The sequence below is a fragment of the Protopterus annectens genome, chromosome 16.part0, assembly GCF_019279795.1.
Source record: "Protopterus annectens isolate FY-2018-M chromosome 16.part0, PAN1.0, whole genome shotgun sequence".
In the NCBI taxonomy this organism is placed as follows: Eukaryota; Metazoa; Chordata; order Ceratodontiformes; family Protopteridae; genus Protopterus; species Protopterus annectens.
This window is the reverse complement of record NC_056750.1, coordinates 762516804-762540578: the sequence shown is the minus strand read 5'-3', so window position 1 is coordinate 762540578 and position 23775 is coordinate 762516804. Positions and strand designations below refer to the sequence as shown.

The 23775-nt window shown below is 41.3% G+C and overlaps 1 protein-coding gene across 1 annotated transcript in view; it reads right to left on the bottom strand.

Annotated features, from left to right (window-relative positions):
• TTC16 (tetratricopeptide repeat domain 16) overlaps window positions 1-23775 on the bottom strand; it is a 361188-nt gene that overhangs the window by 106677 nt on the left and 230736 nt on the right. The window contains exon 11 of the mRNA XM_044058179.1: window positions 4851-4972. Coding sequence (XP_043914114.1) covers window positions 4851-4972 — 122 coding nt within the window. The remainder of the gene's footprint in view (window positions 1-4850; window positions 4973-23775) is intronic.

The following is a 23775-nucleotide window of genomic DNA, read 5'->3' as shown; positions in this document are numbered from 1 at the left end:
AACAGTTTATAGAAGTAAAGTCCTGGTTGCTCTTCTGCAGTACACTACTTTCCTGCTACAAATTACACTGCTTTCCCAGTTATCACAATATTCTTAACTTGTTTCTTTTCCTGTCACATTACAAAACTGAAGTAGGAATATCCTCATATCATACTTTTGCTCAGTTAACTGCAGCCACTAAGGTCTCAATTGCCACAGTGCAACCAGACAAGAGTGCCATCTTTGTTTTAACACATTCCAACAGTCCATCCCTTACTTACTGTTTGGTGATTCACTACACATCTCAAGTTTCTTTTTTCTTTTAGCTTTATTTTCCATATAAAATATTATAATAAAATATTAGTACAAATGGGTAAAACCTACAATATGGCTGGTGACAATTTAAAAGCAAGCTGAAAACCTACCTTAAATCCCTTTGGTTATGCCCCTGTGTGAACCCAGACTAACTACACATTCTTTTTCCACAAAGACACCTATTTTATTAACTGTATATACTAATTGCCTATTGAAAACCATAAAGATAACAGGCCTTTTATTTTATTAAAATGTCTTCATCAATATCCCTAAAATGTCTTCAACACTACCTATCTATACTAATAAATGTTACAAGTCATATGATTCTGTAATCAAACATGTTTGAAGTGAAAATATTTGCTTATATATTATGTACTCACATCTGTAAAATCTATCTTGTATAAAATTGCGTAATTTTGTATAGTACCGGTACCTGTTAAATATTGTTATTTTTATATATAAAATTTACTGCGTTTTCGAGGAGCTTTTCTCCCCGGGCCTCTGCTGAAAATGGACATGTATCCAGCTGGACTAGCCCGGTCAACAAATGTAAAATAAAATAAATAAATAAATAAATGGGTTTGATCAATATAAAATACATTTCCATATGTCTTGGCTACTTTATTAACATTTCACCTGCCTTATGCTGTAGTCAAAGCAAGGCATCATATTTGTTCATAGAAAAAAGTCACAATCAGAAACTCCACAGCTCTCAAGTCATTTGGTATATCCATTTAAGAATACTAACTGATTCCTTAAGCCATATGGGATCCCTTGTAGTACAATTCCCAAATCTTGGAAGTATCCTCATAACTTTGTCATTGCCATTTTCGGATCTGCCATAGCTCCTTGATGCACTTCACTCTCCATATTTACCTTTAATGTCCCCTCCTCTCCTCTTGCCATTTCTTCTGCTATACTGATAGGAAGGCAAGTCTAGCACCACAGTACTACCAAACACTCTTCAAATCAGCAACTTTAACAACAAAGAGAATTGTAATTTGTGCTCCTCTTGCATTGCAAACGTACACATTAAGCTTTGAGTTGTGCTCTCAAATTTATTTTGAGGGCTGGGCTGCAGAGCTGCTGCCAAGTACAATTCACAGATAGAAGAAAGCAATATACTGTACCACTAAATATACTATGTCTGTTAATATTCTGGTAAATTGGCAGGATGAATATGGAGTAGAGAAGCCATCTAAGAGTAATATGATTTTTTTCACAGAAAATGTAGCATAATGAGTGACAGACAAGAAAGAAAGCAGAGAGTTGAACAGTTGTGTGCAATATAATTATTGTTGCACATGAACATTTTCTGCTGACTAGAAAACCCATCCACACCAGGCAAAAAGTGCTGGCTTTTAAAAGCATACAGGAGTGCACACCACTGTCGCACTCTTTATCTTCTATGTTGGTGGAGGGGGTGACAAATCCGGATGCTGTCATTCTCTCAACACTAAATCCTGCAGCTAAGTGTGAAACATTGTTAAATTCAATAGAATATGCAGCAGATAAGAAAAATGGTTCTGTAGCACATTGGTAAGGCAGTGTTCTGTCCATTTCTAGAAAGCCTACACAGACAGGGTGAGTGACATACTCAAGCAAGTCCAAAGAGAAGCTACTAAGATGTGAAGTGAAACTAGGGTTATAAATCATGGCAACAGTTTAAAAATGCTGGTCTATTACACCTTGGACTGCAAAAAAACAGAAGAACCATCTCTGGCTGTTGTATAATTATTAGGTAAAAAGAGTAGAATTAAGAAAGCAGACTAGAAAAAGGCATGAAAACCTTTCAGGTGGAAGTCTTATTACACAACTTAGAGTAGATTGTGGAGATGTGTAAAAGGTTGACTAGGATGATCAGCTGCAACACCACAGAAAGACCTTACTTGAGCCTGAGACGAATAATAAGAGTGGTTAAGGTGGAATAGGGGCCTACGGCTTTAGGGTCTGGGACAAACTGAAAAATGAAGGGGTCTGTCAGTGAGCTAAATATGCTGCAGCAGCAGCTTGTCAGTGTTTTTCTTCTGTTCTTTGACCATGAACATTTACGTATCAGACTTGTCTGTCCATCACTACTTTTAAGTACTTGTAAATTGATGAGCATTACTTCAGTAATGCTGTCCATCTTGGACTCTACCACCCCCTTCTTTCATCTTTGAGTTTTCCTAAAATTAGTAACTTTCCATTGAATCTTGTCTTTTGCATTTTGTGACCAAAGTATTTAAGTTTGTTTTACAATCCCACCTTTCAGTGGGGCAGTTGGAGTTTTAAACCTTGGCTGTACTGATGATCTTGCAGTCGGTAAAATTCTCTGTTTTCTTCTAGTACAAAATACTGATTTCCTGTGCACATCTGTTACTTGTGATCCAGCTCTTAGTCATTTGTTATTACTGGAAGAAAAAAAAAAAGCTTTGACTGCATGAACCTTTTGACACAGTGCCCAAGAAGCAAGCCTCTCAAGTTTATTGCTGAACTCACCATATGAGGAGATCATTGAGCCCCGAAAAATAAATATTTGTATTACTTCTGAACTTGACTCTAGTTCAGAATTAATTTCTATGGATGTTGGATGGTCAGAGTGGCCTCAAATGTTGTTCATAGCCTTACAGCACTATTGTAGAAACTGTTTCACATGGCAACAGTTCTGTTAGCTCATGGGAAACTTTATACAGGTAGGCGACCTGTAAAGTGGGAAAACTGAAGCACCAAGAAATAATTTTGGGAGAAGAATGTGATAGAAAAGAACTTGAAGAACTTGAGCAAGTGTATAAATATTTGGGAATTGATGAAGGATCAACAATTAAAACATGAACACGTGAATAAAACTCGGTAAGGAATACTTCAGAAGACTTAAATTAATCCTGAAAACAGCATTGACATCTAGGAACAAAATCCAAGCTATAAACCAATTTGCCCTTCCTGTTCTAGTTTACAGTTTTGGAGTGACTGACTGGCCCAAAACGTATTGGATAGATTAGGAATACAAGAGGGATGCTTCATGCTCACCAAATATATAAAAATCCGTGCATACCGAGATTCTATATTCCCTCTTCTGAAGGAGGGATGAGCCTCTTTGAAGTTGATTACATGTAAAGATCTGCAGTTGTGGGACTCCACACATCTGCTCACCTCACAAGACCCAAACGTAGTGAAAGTTTTGAAACACGAAGAGAATAAATCTAAGATGACTTCTCTGCTTAATCTAGCAGAAGCATATCGGCATCGAGCAGGAATAGAAATCAGACCAAAAGTACATAAAAATCAGGCAGCAACTGAATGTTCCAAAAAAAAAAAAGAATACAAGGTGAGGGACCAGATGAGAAGGCAAGAAATGTGGAAAATGCATAAATATAGTTGCAAATATAGAAAACTTCTGGAAGAACCTCATGTTGATCAGGAATGAACACAGGAATGGTTAAAGGAGAGGCGAATTCAAACCAAGAGATGGACGCTTAATATTGGTGGCCCAAGACAGTGGGCTGTGTACTCATTGGTTTTACAATGTCCATTGAACATGTGGGAGATGGAGACAAATGTAGGTTTTGTAAAACCAAACTGGAAACAGTCGCACATCTCACTGCTGGTTGTGACATACTAATGGCAGAAGGGACTGTATACTGAAAGGCATAATGTGGCCAGAAGGACTGTATACTGAAAGGCATAATGTGGCAAGACTGTTGCACTGAGGATTGTGCAAACATTATGGTATTGAAGTGGCTGAAAACACTGGAAATATGAGCTACAAAGCATCATAGAAAATTAAGTTTACATCACATGGGATCATCCATTACCAATAGTTCAAAAGATGGATGCTAGAAAAACAAATATAGTGCTCCAGGAAAAGAAGACAAAAGTAGCATTGATCATTAAAATCAACACACCCAGTGACTACAGTGTCCTCCGTACAGAGAGAAAGAAAGTCATAAAATATCAGGAGTTGCAAGCAGAAAAGAGAGAAATGTGGAACAAAGATACCCAGATAGTTAACAGTAGTAGGAGCAGTGGGTCTTATAAAAAGTCTACAATAATATTTAGATACATTACCAATACATGCAACTCCATACTAACTGCAGGAGGAGTCATTACTGGGCACATTGCAGGTGCTGTGAAGAGCACTACAGATGACATCGAAGACTGAGACAAAACTCATTTCTTGAACTTTAATCATTTTTTGACTTGGGAATGGGGTCCATTCCCATCATGGTATTAGAAACCCAAAAGATTTGGAGAAATTGTTCAAACAAAATCTCTTCCACAAAGATAAAGCACTTTAGTATCTCGTGTGTGTGTATATAAAGGACTACAAACACTTCAATCACATAGTTTACACAACAAAGTATCTGTAGAAGTCTACAGCTAGTCAGAAATGCAGTCAATTTCATCTCAAATCTCTGAGGCTTTAGCAGTTAAAATAACAAAACTCACCATCCAATGTTGTTGGCAACTACAGCCCTAGGTTTCGTAGGTAGTAATGAATAGGAATCCTAAAAGGAGCCCCTTTTGTTTATTTGGTCAGGGAAAAAAAACATGCTGTTGTGTTGTATTTGAATTACCTTTGAACACATGGGGATGTTAACTTGGCAGCCACTGCAGACTTCATTCTTTCTGCTGCTTCACTGTTCATTATATCACTTGTAGACATGCCAGGAAATAAGACTGATAAAACTGGACGAACCTACATAATAGACAATGGAAAAACAAGAAATATATAAATACATTAACTTTGCTGATGGTCTCTGGATCACTGTTTGTTTTTTTGCTAAAATTCTCACCTTGGTATATGTGCAGATGTTCTTCCATATCACTGTTGTAGTATTATTAATTGAAGGGATCTCCTGCCAAGGAAAGCCCAACATCCAGTCAGCATACTAACACCTTTATATCTTATAGGTGTTGTACGTCACATGTATGCTCCCTACACAGGGCGTAAGGTTTATGGAGGGAATAATCCAGAACTACTTTGCCACCAGTCCGAATGGCATTGTTGAACATAGGGCAGAATGCTCTCGGTTCTGCTGGTTACCAAGCTGTTTCAGATAAGTGCCCATTTTGTCTCCTTTTTTTCTTTGTTGATTCGTGTTCATGTAATCCAAGAAGGGAAAATGTTGGAGGCAGATTCCCCAAAAAGACCATCATGACCAGTGCCTTTTTTTTGTTTGGATAATTCACACGACTATATGCAGTGCTCTTAGACTCTTCATAGTAGTTTGTCCTTGTCCATTTATCTTGAGAACCAAAGTCTTAAGTTGTTAGCTCTGGGTGCTGTGGCTGAATCCCCTCACCTGAAGAGAGCCGTCCACTAAGGTCAAGTTTAGGCCTTATCCTGTTGCTGCCCAGCTTCCACCAAATGTCTTTCTAGAAGCACATAATAGCCCTTAAGACTGTCCAGTGCTTGTCAGATTACTCTGCTGTGACCCCTTTGGAGGCTGGCATGGGTCTGAATTCTCACGCACCCTTTGAGTCTTTACAGATTATCTGCTCTGCACACAGAGAGGGGAACCATGGCTGATAATTTCTGAGGGGCCATAGGGGATTCCTCAGATCTTTAGTTCAGGAAGAGGTTCCTGGTACTCTTAATTTCACTAAGGGTCTGAAACTTCAGTGTTTGTAATGGTGGACTTCCCCCTTAAGAAAAAACAAAAAGCAAAGCACATCTCTGCTAAAGATCCTCACTGTCAAGGTTTTACACAAAGCTTGTTCAATGCCTTGATGGCCTTGAAGCCTTCTCAAGGGGTGTGTCCCTGCTACTCATTGGTCCCCCTACTCCTGTTAAAAGGGCAAGGGAGCCAGATTCCCCAGATGAGAATCTGGATTTTGAAGAGGAATCCCTTGCCTACTTTTCTCAAATTCCTTCCCCCTTGGATTATGCTTCAGAAGAGCAAGATTCTTTGAGCCCTGATTCCTCTTTTGAAGAGATGTCTTTTGGGGATACTGTAGTTCACATGGAGTATTTCAAGTGGGACTGCTCCCAGGTATCTGGCATTCAGAAAAGATACTAAACTACAACTGGAGTCGCACAAACCATTTGCAGTTCTTCCTGTCTTGCCTGGCTCTTTTGGACACCTTTTCTATTCCCTTACTAGCTCCAGACTCTCAGCCACCTGTCACTGTGAAACCAGAGTCTCTATGAGGTGCCTGAGAACTGCAAGCTTCTTTGTGCCCCTTTGTTGACCCATATGTTGTCTCACATTCTGCTGATAAGCCTAAGCATTTGCTTTCCTTTAAGCGTCTTCCTTCAGACAAAGATAGTAGGGCTATGGAAAGGTTGGGCAAGAAGGTGTACATTGCTGCCACCTTGTCCTTTAGGGCTATTATTTATTTTTATTTCCAGTTTGATAACCGGGGAGGTCCACTGGGCTCAAATAGCCCGTTTTCAGTGGAGGCCTGGGGAGAAAAGCTCCATAATACATACAAGTAAATCAAACCTACGATAATTTAAAACAAACGCAGAATTATATACTGAGAAATAGCAAATTACAATTGAAAAAAAAATGACTACTCCTCATGGCATATATGTAGTTGATTAGAGTCATTTGCACAGCATACAGTTGGACTGAGGGAGTGGAGTAAGCTGACAAAATATTAAAAACTATGATATTGTAAGTCTTTTAATATTTGCAAAGACTGAATATTTGAAAGATAGAAGTACAGGTTTTGTAGAATGTGGAATAAATAAAGGAGGAAAGTGCAATGTTTACTAAATATAAATTCAAGATTCTGGTGAGAGAGAGGGGAAGTAGAGAAGGAGGAGGTTGTTTAGTAGAAAAAAAGAATCTGGTGTAAGTAGACAGAGGCGGCAGTTTACTAGCAAAAGTGGAGTACACATGAGTCAGAGATGATTAATGTAGCTAGTTAGCAGCATCTCTTAGCATAAACTTAGTATGTAGGTAGAAAGAAAAGAGAAAATTTCCAGCTAGGGAGAGAGAGTAGAGTTACAAAACTATGTACAGTATTTACATTATATACATTCAAGGTTATGATGTTATAGTAGGTTAGATTGAGAAAGGGGAAGCTGTAGAGGGAAAAACAGCAAGGTGTAGAGGTACATGTGGAAGTACATGTATAGGACAGAACTAGCAGAATAGGGACATCAGCAAGATTAGGTAGGTAGGTGCAATTACATTTCCAACTATGGGAGAGGTAGTAATGGAGCTGGGATTTGAAGTGTTCAAAGTTTTTAGAGATTCGTAGCGAGGGTGGGAGAGAGTTCCATTATTTGGCTAAGGAAAAGGATAGTAGAAACTGGCCAGCGGGACGTTTGTATACAGAAAGTAGATTTTGTTAGGCAGATCTCATGAGTCTCTGAGGTGTGTAAGATATTTGCTAGAGCAAGGGCATACAGTAGGTTTAAAGATTAATTTGTGGGCTGTAGTGAGTTGGAGGTAGTCGAGGTAGTTGGGAAGCTCTAGCCAGTTAAGCATCTGGCGAGAGGTACAATGATGGGAGGAATGGTTAGAGTTAGTAGCGAATTCAGAGATTTTGTTGTAACAGGTTTTTAGTTTTGCAGCGATGGTGGAAGAGAGGTTTGTTAGTAGTGGAGCACCGTACAGTAGTGATGGTAGTATGTAGGTAGTGGTGAGAGTTTGCTTAGTAGAAGGGGAGAGAAAGTGAGAGTTTCTGTATAGCATACCATGTTTCTGATGAGTTTTCTTAATATTTAGTTGGACATGTGTATCGAACTTCAGGTGTTCAATGGTAACCCCAAGAAGTTTAGCAAAAGGAACAACTTCTATAGTGGAGTTGGTATGGCTGATTATATTGAAGGATTGTTTGCTGAGAGAGGGCTTTTGAGGGGGAGAAAAGAAGGATTTTGGATTTATTGGCATTAAGGGAGAGATGGTTTTGAAGCATCCAGTTCTCTGTAGTTGTAAAGGCCAACTGGGTTTTTGCCTGGAGCTCGGGAAGGCTATGAGCAGAGCAGACTAAAGTGGAGTCGTCTGCATATTGCACTAATTGAGTGTTTGGAATTGCAGCGTGTAAACTATTGATGAATATATTAGAGCATTGGTCCGAGTATAGACCCCAGTTGGGGTAGGAAGGAAGGTTGAGGTACCAATTTGCCATTTCACAGCCTGGGATCTATCAAGAGAACTACTGAACCATGTAAGGGATTTCTGGGAGAGAGATTGAGGTTAGAAAGGTGATTCAGAAGACTGGTATGAGAGACAGTGTCAAATGCCTTGGAAAGATCGAGAAGGACAGTGGAGACAGTATTTCTGGGCATGGTTGCCTTGTGTCTAAGAAAGAGAGGAGAGCAGTTATTGTACTGTGGCCAGGACGGAAGGCGTGTTGTGTAGGGGTGAGGAGTTGATTATTGATGAGGTAGGGCATGAGTTGCTGGTGGATGCATTTTTCAAGGATTTTTGAAATTGGGGAAAGAATGGCTATTGGTTGGAAGTTGGAGATGCTATTATTTTTGCCTCCTTTGTGGAAGGGTAAGATAAAGGCAGCACGCCATAATTTGGGGATGTAAGATTCCTGGATAGACCTATTCATGAGAATGCTGATGGGATGGCAATACTATCTGTTGCGAGCTTGAGAAAGAGTGAGGGAATATTGTTGGGGGCATTGGCTTTAGTTTCGAAAGAAGCTTTTTGATGTAGGAGGTTGAGACTGGTTTTAGATGGAGTGGAGGGTTAGGAAGGGGAAGTGGGATTGGGAGGAGGGGAGGAGATGTGGTTGGAGAAGGTCTTGGTAAGTTCAGCTATAGAGTTTGTAAAGGAGTTAAACAGGGTGGCAATTTGTGTCAGTTTTGTTGATGCGACAGGGATTGGATTTGATACTGGGGTGTAAGAGAGTTAATGGAGTTCCAGAGTTGTTCAGTATTTTTAGTGTGGGTAGACTATAGTTTGGTGTAGTAAGATTTTTTATCATTTGTAACATGCTTTTTGGTTAGAATGCAGAGTTGCCTATATTTAAGGAGGGTAGCAGGGTGCTTATTTTTGTTGTAAAGTTTCCCGGTTTTGTCCCTTTGTAGCATAAGTGTTTTGGTGTCCTTTGTTAGCCAAGGGGAGGAGTTCATAGATAGCCTTAGTACTAATCTATGAACCTAACTGCCCTTGCGAGCCATTTTAAGCCTAGCCAATTATCCCCTTGCAAGACTCAAACCCTGCACCTTGTGTTTGTAAGGCAAACACCTTAACCATTAGGCCACCCTCCCAAGCCAGATGCTAACAGTGGAACCAAGTCTGTCCACATGGTAAGTCTGACTTTCAAACGGATACAGGGCAGTCCCGGTCCCCAGTCGGACAAGCCTAAAACCAGATGACCATATGAACACCCTGACATTGGGTTTTATTTGTTTTGTTCTAGGTGGGGCTTGGGTGTTTAAGATGTCTAGGAAGGTAGTATTGAACAAGTCTAAGGCCTTATCTAGTGGAAGAGTTTTTAGGTTGTCCCAGTTTTAGTTTAAGGGTTTCTGAGGATATAGAAGGGTTAAAGTTAGTAAGGTTACAAGTGTGAGTGCATTGATGGTGAGGAGTGGTGAGTAGCTCGGTGAATGAAGGCTGGGAGATGGTCACTCAGTGTCTGATAGTATACTAGAGTGAGAGATCTTATTTGGGTGGGAGACTTAAGATCCAGTCCAGAGTGGACCCTGGGGGGTTGTTTCTGTTAGGTCTGGTGATGTCATTTATTAGTTGCTTGAAATTAGATTGATAGGGAGGGGTTATTGTTACTGATTCAATTCCAGTCAATGTTCACATCACCTACTATGTATGTCTCTAGTTTAATGTTAGTTTTGGCCCATAAGAGTATGTTTTCTAGAGTGGTAGTATTATCTCCGGGGGGGATATAGATGGCTATAACACAAGTGCTTTTATAGTTATTCATTTTGAGAATTCATATGACTAGTTCAACATTGCTGAACTGAGGAATGGGATTCTGGTAAGGGCAGAGGTTCAGTAGGCTGTTATAGATTAAGGCTCCTCCTCCTTTTTTGTTTTGGTGGTTGCATCGGAGTGCTTGAAAGCCAGGGGGTGCAATCTCAGAGTCAGTAATGTGGGGTTTTAACCATGCCTCTGAAACTGCTACTATATCTAGCAGAGTATGATTAAGCCAAGCATGGAAGAGTGCTATTTTGTTTTTTATACTCTGGGTGTTAATGGTAATGAGTTTGAGGTATTTTTGGTTTGTACTATTTTGAAGAGATAGGGGGAGTGAGATTGCTGCTGGACTTGGGTCCAGGGTTGGGGTGAATGTCTCCTGCTAGTGCAAGCCATTTAGAGAAAGAATAGAGCAGGACCTTTGGTTTGCAACCAGTTTTTAGTAGGACAGACAATTTATCTTTGGTTGTAGGAGGTTTAAATGAAATGGTTAGAAGTTTTAGTTTAAAATAGTGAAGAGGGTTAGGTTGAAGTAGAGAAGGGGGATATATTGTGAACATGAGAAGTGATTGGTGAGAGTGGAGGAGGTGGGGGGAGAAAAGGAAGGTGGTAGTTTGTAAGAGGAATAGGAGGTTGCATGGAAGACAGTTATTAGGAGGAGAATGCTTATATAAGTGGTGAGGGAAGTTTGTGGAAGTGGAGGAGTAATTCTTAATAGGAGTAATTTTAAATTTGGAGCAGGAATCTAGAATGATAGGGGAGTGTTTAATGAGAAGGGGAGGAGTAAGGCTGAGAGTTCAGGCAGGAAAGGGATGGAGATGGGGAGGATTACTTACTTGAAGAATGTTAGGGAGGAGGGGTAGAGACCAGGATTGGCTAAGGATAAGGGGAGGAGATACAGGGTTAGAATAAAGATAGGAGTACTGGAGTTGGGTGGGATATGGGGGTAGGGTAGGGGAGCGGAGTGAAGCCCGAAGGGTAAATGGAGCTTGCAAGAGAACTGGTTTTCAGCAGAAAAAAGTAAGTTTAACTATATATACACTGAGGCTAGTATAGGTTAATAGAAAAAGTGGGTATTTACACAAGGGAGTGGATATTTAATAGCTGGGGGGATTGTCAGTAGGATTTATATCAATACAGTACTTTTGGTTACGAAGGGAAAAATGTCTGCAGAGAAATGGTACTAACTTTAGGTGGTATATGCTGCCACCTAGTGGCAGAAAGTGTCTAGCAGAAAAAGCAATGTCTCTTACTAAGAACTTTAGTCTAAGATAAAGAAAACTGGAGGGGGGGGGAAGTGGCTTAGTGGTCTGCGGTAGGTTGCTAAAAACACACACACTGAAGGGCAGTCAACACATATGGGTATAATTAATTAATTCACAAGTATTTGGTTGTAGGTTACATACATTCAAAACTCTTGTATGTTCACACAGTGGCAGCTCTCTTTTGAAGCCTGGCTGGCAGTCAGAATTCAGGGTGTCTTCTTGGGTTTATCTTGAGGTAGTCTTTACACCCTAATGGCAGGGAGGGAGCACCCGGAATGGTATAATTCAAAACTCTTGTATGTTCACACAGTACTCAGACCCATATGAATAGGTACATATTTGCTCTCCTTCCTCGGGTTGCTAAAGTGGTTGTCTGATCTTCCTGAGTTTGAGTGCAAAAGTTCTGCACTGTCCTGCGAGGATCCACTTCTCAGTTTGCTCATCACTCCAAATGCTATGATGGGGTAAATGCCTCTCTTAGGGCTGTTGCCTTTGGTTCTGTTATGAGGCATTATTCTTTGTTTCACTTTAATTTCTCCATATCTTTTGGGTTTCTATTACCATGATGGGGAATGGACCCCATTCCTAAGTCTAAGTATGATTAAAGTTCATGAAATTAGTATTGCTTCAATCTTTGTCCACCAGATGTTCTCTTCACAGCACCCACAATGTGCTCAGTAATGACTATTCCTGCAATTCGCACGGGGTTACATGTATCGGTAATGTATCTAAATATGACTGTAGATTCCCCATTGCTCTTACAACTATTGGAACTGTCTGGGTATCTTTCTTCCACATTGCTCTTGTTTCTGTCTGCAAATCTTGATATTCTGACTCTCTCTACGCAAGACAACGTATTCACGGGGTGTAGCAATTTCAATGATCAGTGCTACTTTTGTCTTTTCATGGACCACTATATCTGGTTTTCTTGCATCTGTCTTTTGAACTGTTGTACACTAGGTGATCCCATGGGATTTATACTTCATAATTTTCTATGATGCTATGACTCGTGCCTCCAGTCTTTTTCAGCTGCTTCAATATTATAATGTTTGTACAATCAGTCGTGCCACATTATTATGCCTCACAGTATACAGTCCTCCTTCTATTAGTATGTCACAATTGGCAACAAGGTGTGCAACGATTTCCATTTCTGTTTTACAAAACCTACATTTGTCTGTTTCTCCCACATGTTCAATAGATTTTATAAACCAATGTGTATGTAGCTCACTGTCTTGGGCTGCCAAAATTAACCTTTCATCTTTTTGTTTGAATTCGCCTCTCCTTAACCAAGCCTGTATTCGATCCTCATCAACATGAGATTGTTCCAGGAGTTTTCTATACCTGCAGCTGTATTTATGCATTTTTCACATTTTGTCTTCTCATCTGATCCTTCACCTTATGTTTTTGTTTTCAAGCACATTCAGTTGCTGCCTGATTTTTATCTACTTCTGCTTTGATTTCCATTCCTGCTTGACACCAATAGGCTTCTGCTAGACTAAGAAGGGAAGTCATCTTAGATTTATTCTCAAGTTTCAAAACTTTCACTATGTTTGGGTCTTGTGAGGTCAGCAGATATGTATGCAGTCCCAAGATTGCAGATCTATACATGCAATCAACTTCAAAGAGGACCATACCTCCTTCAGAATGAGGAATAATATAATCTTGGTATGCACTGATTTTTATAAATCATTTGAGCATGAAGCATCCTTGTTTTCCTGTTTATTCTACTCAACACCTTTTGGGGCCAGTCAGTCACTCCAAAACTGCAAGTTAGGACAGGAGCAGCAAACTGGTTTACAGCTTGAACTTTGTTCCTAGATGTCAATGCTGTTTTCAGGATTAATTTGTCTTCTAAAATATTCCTTACTGAGTTTCATTCGCATTTGCTCATGTTTTGTTGTTGATCCTTCATAAATTCCCAAACATTTATGCACTCCCTCTTGCCCAAGTTCTTTATATCACATTCTTGCCCCACACTGTTTTCTTGGTGCTGCAGGTTTCCTGCTTTAAAGGTTGCTCTTGCACATTTATCAAGACCAAATTACATTCTTGTATCATCTGAAATGTTTTGACTACTTGCAATTGTGCTTTCAGTTCCTCATCTGATGAGCTATACAATTTTAAATCACTGACAAGCAGAAGATAAGTCTTTACACTTTGTTGCTTCCTGGGAGCCAAATTATAGCCGTGACCTAATCTGTTAAGCAGACAGCTTAATGGGTTAAGGGCAAGGCAAAACAGCAGCAGTGACGGTCACCCTGGAATATTCCCCTTTGGATTTTTATCCCTGGAATAATAATTTGTCCTTTATCATGGCTTAACTGCAAAGTGGTTTTCTACAGTTTCATGGCCGCTGTGATGTAGTTTCAGTGTAGGGGATATCTTGTAAATTTTTAAGCACCCTTTTAACCATGAACGTGGGATACTCTCAAATAATTTTCTGTACTCTATCCATGCCGTACTTGCATTCTTCCCCTTTTTACAGTTCTGCACTATGACTTAACACCTGATGATTCAAAAGCCAAGCTTTCGGATGCTCCTTTGGATAATCAAAATCTGTTTGAGACTGCTGCAGCTGGCCTCTGTCTCCCTAGGATAAGGGTAAGGCCATTCAAGATATTAAACATATTTTTGTCAGTTATTCCTAAATCTCAGAAGAATTATCCTTCTAATTCTGCCTTTGTTTGCAGGCCGTCTGTCTACCCTTAGAAGGTAGAAAGTGGTCTAGGTGGTCTCCTCCTGCTAAGTCTACTCAGACTCCAACAGCTCAAAAACCTTCTTTCCAGGACACATCTTTCTGAAACTTTGCCCTCTCTTCCCACAGCTAGGTTCCCTAATCTTTCCCCTTTCTCTGTTCCATCCAAATTCGCAACAGATAAGCAGAATCCAAGAATCTGAGGTTATCATTCATCAAGGGTACTTCATGGTAAGGATGTCCATCCTCCCCCCCCCCCTTTCCAGGCATTCCTCTGCCTCATCCAGACCAACTTTCTCATTTTCCAGTACTTTTGCAGTCCCTTTTGGACCAAGGCACTATTCAGACTTTTTTTCTCTCACCCAGGTAGGAAAGAGTTTCTATTCCAGGATGCTTTTAGTTCTTCAGAAGGAGGGGACCTGGAAACCAATTTAGGACTGTTCTCTTTCCCAGACTTTTCTCAAGGTCCCTTCTTTCAGGATGCTCTGTCTTTAGACCTTGTTTCCTCTTCTTCCTCAGACCTTTCTTGTTTCTCTGGATCTCAAACATTTCTATCTCCATATTCCTATTCACCCTCTGTTCAGTAAAGTTTTACATTTTTCTCTCACATTTTCACTTCTCTACTTTGCCCTTTGATCTTTCTACTATCCCAGGGGTAGTTACCAAATGCCTTGCTCCTGTCAATGCCTTTTGCAGGCTCCATGGGCTACAGATCTTTCCTTATCTAGATAACTTGCTTCTACGGGCTCCTCCCAGCAGTCTCTTACAGTATCTCCACTACACCACTTTTCTTTTACAAAGTCTGGGGTTCACTATCAATCTGTCTGTTCTCACACCCGCTCAAGATCACATATTTCTCAGTAGCAGGATTCAGACCATTCCAATGTTGGCTTCTCTTCCTGCTCCCAAAGTTCTGTTATTGACCGCCTTCTTTCCAGTCCCTTCTTCCTCTCTTCTGTCATGGCCAGGGAATTCCTTTGAGTTCTGGGGTATATGGCTTCTGCCATCCCCATGCTTCCTCTTTCCAGACTCTATCTGAGAAACCTTTAATGGTACCTAAAATGGTGTGGCTACAACATTGCTACCCCTGGAGTGCCTACTTCTTCCCCCTAACTTCTCTCAAACTCTAGCTCCAATGGTGTATTCAGCAAATTTCTCTCAATCCAGGACTGCTCTTTCAGGCTCCTGTTCCTTCACAGGAACTGTTTACAACCCCCTCCGACCTGGGGTGGGGTGCCTCTTGTGTGCTTCTGAAGGTCTGTGATGTCTGGCCCCCTCAGCAGAGGTCAAACCATATAAACATAAGAGATGAATGCTTTGATTCTAGCTCTACAGGTCTTTCATTCTTCGAGGCCCCCTGAAAATCTTCACAGACAATACTACAATGATGTGATATATCAACAAGCAGAGGGGCACAAAGTCTTTTCTCTCCTTTGCAGACTAGTTCTTCAGGCCTGTGATCTAGCTGTCCATTATCAGGTGACTCTAGGAGGCAGTTTACTTTCCTTCAGAGCACAACTTAGTGGTAGACTCCTAAGCCAGTCCAGGCAGGTCCAGAATGCAGGCTCAGGAACGGATGCATCATAGAGATGGGGTTTTTTGGACATAATCGGTGGGGTATGCCTCAAGTAGATGTTCTTCCATTTCACTGTTGCAGTATTCATTACAATAGGGATCCCCTGCCAAGGGTTGCCTGATGTCTGGCCAGTATACCAAAGCCTTTAGGTTGCTTTAAATTACACCATACATCACACACATGCTCCTCGTGTTGCGTAGGGCATAAAGGTGACATTTGGAAATACCATCCTCAGAACTACTTTGCTGCCAGTCCGAATGTGATCTTTTGATAGTCTGTCTGTATGCTTGTCCCATTGCTGGTTCACCAAGCTATTACAGATAAGTGCCTCATTGTTTTTTTTTTGTTGTCTTGCCTTTCTTTTGCTATATTGGCGATTGTGGGGTTTCACATCATCCAAGAAGGGTAAATGCTAGTGCGGGAGACTGATTCCTCATACAGAACATCACAAACCGTGTCTTGTTTTGCCTTGGTGCTTCGCACGACCATACGTCCTGTTGTATCTGTCAGGTATTTATTAAAAAACGCTTTGTAATAGGCTTTCTTCTTTGGTGCCTTATCTTAAGAATTAATGTCTTAAGCTTCTTGTTAAAGACACGATGGAGGGAACTTCCCCCTCTGAAGGACAACCATCTGAGAACACCAAGAAATTCGGGCTGGAAACTATGCTCAACATCCCTCCCTGGGTGAATGATAGCTCAGTGGTTCACCTGGCTTTATCATTGGAGTTCTCTGCAGTGACCATGTTGAAGGATGGTGGGGATCCATTCTTAGGCATGCCAGAAGAAGCATTGTAGATGTCTGCTTCAGACGTTCAGGGCGAACCACTGCTGATTATTTCAGAGGCCTAGGGGTGTTCCCCAAATTCTAATCAGAGAAGTTCCTTCTACAACTATTGAATACCGTCTGGGGACAGAGCCTTGCAAATTTTTTAAGGCGAATGTCCTTTTAAAGAAAAAGCAAAGGAATAAACATATTTCCTCCGCTCTTAAGGATCCACAGAGAGTGAATGACAGTCCTTCACTCAGAGGTTTAGTGCTTTGATGGCTTTTGTGTTCCAGCACATAAGCACTGGTTCTGTACCTCCCTTAAGAGACAGAGAACAGGATTCCTATGAGGAGGCGGCACATTCAGATGAGGAATCCCTTGCTTACTCCTCCCAGATTCCTTCTTCTTTAGACTACAGATGAGAGGAAGAGGAATCCACCAGTCCTGATGCTCCCTTTGAAAAGATTTCTTTTGGGGACTCCATCTATTGGGTAATGGAGTTCTTTAAATGTCATTGTGCTCAAGTTTCTGAGGTACAAAAACGGTATTATGAGCTCCTGCTGACAGATTCTCCTAGAGGTTCTGCTGTCCTTCCTGTTTTGGCTGCTTTGTTGGGTGCCTTTTCTAATGCCTCTAAGGCTTCAGATTCTCAGCCCCCTGCCCACAAGAAACCTGATACAGTCCTCAGGCACCCTACAGAACGTAAGTTCTTGTACAAGTGTTCTGCTGACCCCTCTGTCATTTCAGTAGCTTCTTCCAAACCTTCAGTTGCTTCCTTCTCCCAAGTTACTGCTTTCTGATAAAGACAGCAGAGCTGTCTAAAGGCTAGGCAAGAATGGTCTACACCTCTGGTACCTGGACTTTTAGGGAAGTTTAATTATCAGATCCATATGTATAGGTATTTGTTGGTTCTGCTTTTTCAGACCTGTTCAGTGATTTCTGATCTTCCAGGCTCTGAAGGTAAAACTTCTGCCCTTTACCTTTAAGGAACTTCCTCTCAGGTGGCTCATCATTCCATCAAGTATAGTTATGATGCAGCAGATGCTTCTAGGGCTGCTGCTTTTGGGTCAGTGATGAGGTATTCTTGGATTTGGCTTCAACCTTTGCCTAATGATATGGCCAAGTTGATGGATGCAAATCTAAAAAAAAAACACTTGTTTGGTGAAGCTGCTGCTGATTTGTTTAAGTCATTTCAGGATAAGAGCTAGGATTTACATAAACTTAAACAGGTTTGTTTCTCCTGTGCCTAAATTTCAGAGAAACTGCCCCAATAAGCCAGCCTTTGTTCACAGGCAATCTCGCCCTCCTAAGGGTAAAAAAAAAAGCAAGTAGGCTCCTCCTGCAAAGGCTATTCAGACTTCTGTGCCTCAGAAGTCTCCTTTTCCTGATAAACCAGGTGCTGTCTATCATATTCTTCCCAAACACTTTCCTCTTTCTCTTCCTCTCTCTCTCTCTCTTCCTGTTTGGCTCAAGATTACTCAGGATTCCTGGGTTCTTTCTATTGTCCACCAGGGGTATTTCATGGTCTGGAAATCTTTCCCCTTTTAAGGGAATTCCTCAGCCTCCTCAGACACAGCTGTCCTCCTTTCCAGGGATGCTTTGAGATCTTCTGACTCTGGGTCCTATTCAAGAAGTACCTGTGTCCCAAAGGGGTGGGGTGGGGGGTTTACTCCAGGATGTTTCTAGTCCCCAGAAACAGGGTACCTTGAGGCTATTTCTAGACCTCTCTCATCTAACACTTTTCTGAAGGTGCCCTCTCTTCAAATGTCCCTTCAGACTTTCTCTTTTGCTTCCTCAGGCTTATCTGGTGCCCCTGGATCTCCAGGATGCTTATCTCCATATCCTTATTCATCCCCTTTTCAGAAAGTTTACATTCTTCTGTTGCTTCCTGGCATTTTCAGATCTCTGCTTTGGCCTTTGGTTTGTCTACAGCCCCAAGGGTATTCACCAAATGCCTCTGTCCTGTGACTGCTTTTTGCAGGCTTCAGGGGATCAAAGTCTTTCCTTGACTTGGACGACCTGTTTCAGGCATCCACTCCAGAGATCTTGTTGCAAAATCATCATTTTGCTATTTCCCTTCAAAGCCTGGGGTTCATGATAAACTTCAAAAAATCTTTTTTGACTCCTTCTCAGGACCATGTTTTTCTGGCGTGCAGGATACAGACTGTGCTGGCATCCCTGCCTCTTCCAAGGACTTAACACTCATTTCTTTTTTCAGACTCCTCTTACTCTGGCCTCTATAACAGCCAGGGAATTTGAGAGCCCTGGGTTTCATGGTCTCCACCATTCCTATGGTCCCTCTGGCCAAACTCCACATGAGAGTTTCAGTGGTTTCTGAAGTCAGTTTGGCTTAAACATGCACATCCCCTTGAATTTGTAGTTCCTCTTCTGTCTTGTTTCAAGAAGGAACTTCAGTGGTGGATTCTGCAGTTGTCTCTAAAACCAGGACTCCCTTTTCATCCCCCACTTCCCTCTCAGGAGCTGTTCACAGATGCTTCAGATGTTGGACTGATTCTTTCTTGAACAGAAAGAACACACTAGTGTTAGAGATGAGAGCTCTTCTGCTGGCTATTCAGGTTTTTCACTTCTTCTTCTCCCTGGGACCTCTTAAGGGGTTTATAGACCTCTCAAGGGATTTATTGACAATAACAGTGATGTGGTATGTAAGCAAATGGGGGGACAAGATGTTATCTTTGTCAGTTGGCATTCCTGATGTAGGAACTTGCTGTTCAGTATCAAGTGACTCTTCAGGCTGTTTACATTCCCTTAGGTCAAAACCATTGTGGAAGACCCTCTGAGCAGGTACTTAACTCAATCCAAAGAATGGATGCTTCATAGGGATGTGTTTTTGGACATTGTCCACCAGTGGGGTATTCTTCAAATAGATATTTTTGTTTTCCCTCTGAACAACTTCCTCTTTTGTGCCAGAGTCCCAGGTCCTTTGGTTTGTAAGGTGGATGCCCTACCTTTTTCTTGGAAGGGGATGTTTCTTTATGCTTTCCCTCCCTTTCCCCTCATTCCAAAAGGTCCTGTTCAAAATTCAACATGATACTCCCAAAATCTTGTTGGTGACTCCCTTTTGGCCAAGACAGCATTGGCTCCCTCCACTTCTGCATTTAGCCAAGGCAATCATCACAAGTTACCTCACATGGTGGACCTGGTCACACAAGACAAGGTATCTCTCATCCATGCCCACCTGTCCACTCTTCAAATACCACTGTGCTTAGCGTCCTGCAGGAGGCCAGGAAAACCAATATTAAGAGATCCTACTTATCCAAATGGAAGAGGTTCTTTGTCTTTCTCCAGAGGTTGGCAGGGTTTGATTCTCACATGGGGTAAATGGCTAGGCTGAAAATGTCCCACAAGGGCAGTTAGCCTAGTACTAATCTATGAACTTGAGTGAAAAAAGAACAAAATAACAATTACAGTAATTTATATCTGCCATGTTAAACCCAGAGCTGTTGGACATGCTACACTTAAGAAATCCCAATCCCTCAGAGCCACACGCTCCAGGGATCTAAACCTTATCACAATGAACAAAACATGCCGGAGGGATAGGTTCCTGACCCAGAGACTCCCCAGACTCTGGAATAGACTTCCCATACAGGTCAAGCAGAGCGCCTCTTTGGCCCTCTTCAAAAGGAACCTTGGCAATTGGATGGGAGATGGGAAATTCACCCCAGGGATCTCATCAGTCACCCTGCTAGACAGGGGTCCACGGAAGTAAATATTGTGGGAAGAAATGGCCAGGGGATTGTTATGGCTAGGCTTGTATAGGCCCTAGGGCCGATAACCTAGTACCAACCTATGAACCTGGATCCACTCTCTGTGGATGTTTCTTTGGTTCTCTTATCTCCTTAAATTGCTCAATGCTGGATTGTCTTCTGTTAAGGCCCACTTAACTTTCTCTGCTGGTCTACCTTTATATCCTCCTTTAGCTTCTAGATTTGAAGCTAAACTGTTCCTTAAAGGCGCCCTTCATATTAGGCCTCTCAGGAAGCCTGTTTCTTCTCCCTGGGATCTCAATTTTGTTTTGGAAAAATTGATTCTGGGCTCCTTTTGAGTCTGCAGCTTTAGCTTCCTTGCAACACTGCTTTTGGAAGACTCTACTTTTTGTTAAGCCTTCTGTAAGACCGGTGGCTAAGCTTCCAGCCCTTATGGCTTGTCCTCCTTGTTTATTGTTTAATAAGGACAGTGTGTCCTTGCATACTAATCCTTTTATAACCAAGGTGGTGAAGGAGTTGTCCCTTAAATCAGTCTATTCATTTGTTCACTTTTTTCCTTTCTCCACAATCTGCCAGTGAGTAGGTGCTGTACTAATTGGATGTGCACAAACAACTCGGACTTTATTTGGATAAGACTAAGGCTTTTCATAAACCTGATCAGCTTTGTTTCCTTTCGTCCTTGGTCCTTAGGATTGGTCCAAGGAAACTATTTCCTCTTGGATTTCTAAGGCCATTTGTTTTGTTCTTTTTATGGCAAGAGTCTGCCTTCTGTTAAGGCTCATTCTGCTACAGCTGTGGCTTCTTCTGGTGCTTTTTTCAAGGGTTTACATGCTAACTCTTCTTGAGGCAGCTACCTGGACTTCTGTGCATACGTTTACCAAGCACTACAAGTTAGATGGGATTTCATGAACTAGAGCTGGTTTTGCTAGGGCCATCCTTCATGGCTTCCTAGAGAGTTCTGCTGGTCCTTCCTACTCCCTCTCTTCCTGAGCTTTGGCACTCTCCCTATTGTAATGAGTATTCCAACAGTGAAATGGAAAGAAATACAGTTGTGCACAATCTTTCCATAATGGTAGATGTCCTCCTCTTCACTGTTACAGCATTCACTCCTTCCCTTCACACCCTGGTCCATTTCTCATACGTGTGACGCACAGCGTACCTGAAAGCAACTTTGAAGGCTTTGGTGTACTGGCTGGATGTCGGGCAGGGATCCCTATAGTAATGAATACTGCAACAGTGAGGGGAAGGACCTCTACTATTAGGGTAGTTTTCTACAACTGTATTATCTTTTCGCCTAATCTCTGAGCAGACAACTTCCTCTGTTTTGAGAGTGCCAAGTCTTCTGACTTTGGGAAAGTGGATGTCCTGTGTTTTCCTTGGAGGGGAATGTTTCTTTGTACCTTGCCTCCCCTTTCTCTGCTGCCAGGAGTTCTGCTAAAGATCAAGCAGGATTCTCCCAAATATTGTTGGTGACTCCCTTTGGCCCAGACAGCACAAGTTCCCCCTTTTTATCTGGCCAGGGGCAATCACCACACATTACCTCACCAGGTGGATCTTCCCCCCACAAGATGAAGGATCTCCTATCCATCCCCACCTGTATATTTTTCAATTGAACTCTGTGGGTGATGGGGTTTTCACTCCCTTCAGGCACCTCTTTTTTTCTGAGGTTTTGCAGCAGATCAGGAAACCTACTACCAGAAAATCGTATATCTAAGTGGAAATGATTTTTCTATTTGCCTCTCACCTTTGGTACTCTTATCTATGTGAATTGCTCAATGCTGGCTTGGCCTATTCTTCAGTTAATCCATTTGTCAGCCATTTCTGCCTTTAAAGCCTTCTTTGGCTTCTAGATTTGAGGCCAAACATTTCCTTAAAGGTGTCCTTCATACCAGGCCCCACAAGAATGCCTATTCCTCCTTCTTGGGACCTTAATTGTTTTGAAAAAACTGACTCTGGTTACTTTTCAGCTTGTTGTTTCTGCTTCTCTGAAATATTGCACTTGGAAGACTCTCCTATTATTGGTTCTTACTTCTGCCAAGAGTATATTTGAACTTCTGGGCTTTGGGGGGGGGGGGTTCCTTTTATTTTTTTATTTTTTTTAATTCTTCATAGAGACTGGATGCTTTTTCAGATTAATCCTTTTATGGCTAAGGTGGTTAATGAATTGTCCCTTTGTTTGACATTTGATTACCGGGAAATTCCAAATGAGTAGAAGCCCATTTTCAGTAGAGCCGCAGGGAGAAAAGCTCCAAATTAATACAAAACATTTTAACAAACATTATACAGTCTTCAAAAATAAAACAAAAACATCTGTAATTGAAATAATTATAATAAATTAGACATAATATAAAAACACTGGTTAAGAATCGATACAGGGTATATGATGATCCATTTATTATTTGGAGAAATTTTAGACAGTTTGCATTAGACTAACCTACCTTTAATTTCTCTATGAACAGGAACTATAATATGAAGTGAGGGAATAACAGGCTTGTGGTATATTTAGAAAGTAAGATAGAATTAAGTAGCAGTAAGGAAGTAAGTGAAAAAGGGTGAGTAAGGAGGTATAAGGAATTAAAAGGTACTTGTTCACATTTAGGGATATAGTTTATCTAGTTTTGAGCAAGAAGAAACTGATTTTTAGCTAGACTTTTCAGAATGGTTTTGAAAGATGGGAGGGAGTGTACAGACGTGATGGATAACAGGTAAGGAGTTCCATGCATTAGCAACCTTGCACAAGTACAACCAAAGGCCAGCAGATTTTCTAGGTCTGTAGACAGTAGTTTTTGGTCACTGGATTGCAATGACCAACTCAAAACATAGTTGTGTAGAATTTTTTTTTAGTGCTGGACAGGAAGATGGATGCTGAATAATTTTGTACTTGGTAAGAAGTTGTGTATATGTTAATTGATGCAACAGTTCTAACAAATTTAGGCTTTTCAGTGCTATACAGTGGTGGGTTCTGAAAGGGCTATGTGCTGCAAATTTAACAACTTTGTTATAGCATTGTTGGAGTTTTAATTTTTGTTAAGCTTGGAGTTTACTAAGAATGGGAGCACCATAAAGAAGAGTAGGGAGGAGATGGGTAGTGGTGAGTGTAGTTTTAGAATGGGAGCACCATAAAGAAGAGCGGGGAGGAGAGGAGTAGTGGTGAGTGTAGTTTTAGAATGGGAGCACCATAAAGAAGAGCGGGGAGGAGAGGAGTAGTGGTGAGTGTAGTTTTAGAATGGGAGCACCATAAAGAAGAGCGGGGAGGAGAGGAGTAGTGGTGAGTGTAGTTTTAGAATGGGAGCACCATAAAGAAGAGCAGGGAGGAGGAGTAGTGGTGAGTGTAGTTTTAGAATGGGAGCACCATAAAGAAGAGCAGGGAGGAGGAGTAGTGGTGAGTGTAGTTTTAGAATGGGAGCACCATAAAGAAGAGCAGGGAGGAGGAGTAGTGGTGAGTGTAGTTTTAGAATGGGAGCACCATAAAGAAGAGCAGGAGGAGGAGTAGTGGTGAGTGTAGTTTTAGAATGGGAGCACCATAAAGAAGAGCAGGGAGGAGGAGTAGTGGTGAGTGTAGTTTTAGAATGGGAGCACCATAAAGAAGAGCAGGGAGGAGTAGTAGTGGTGAGTGTAGTTTTAG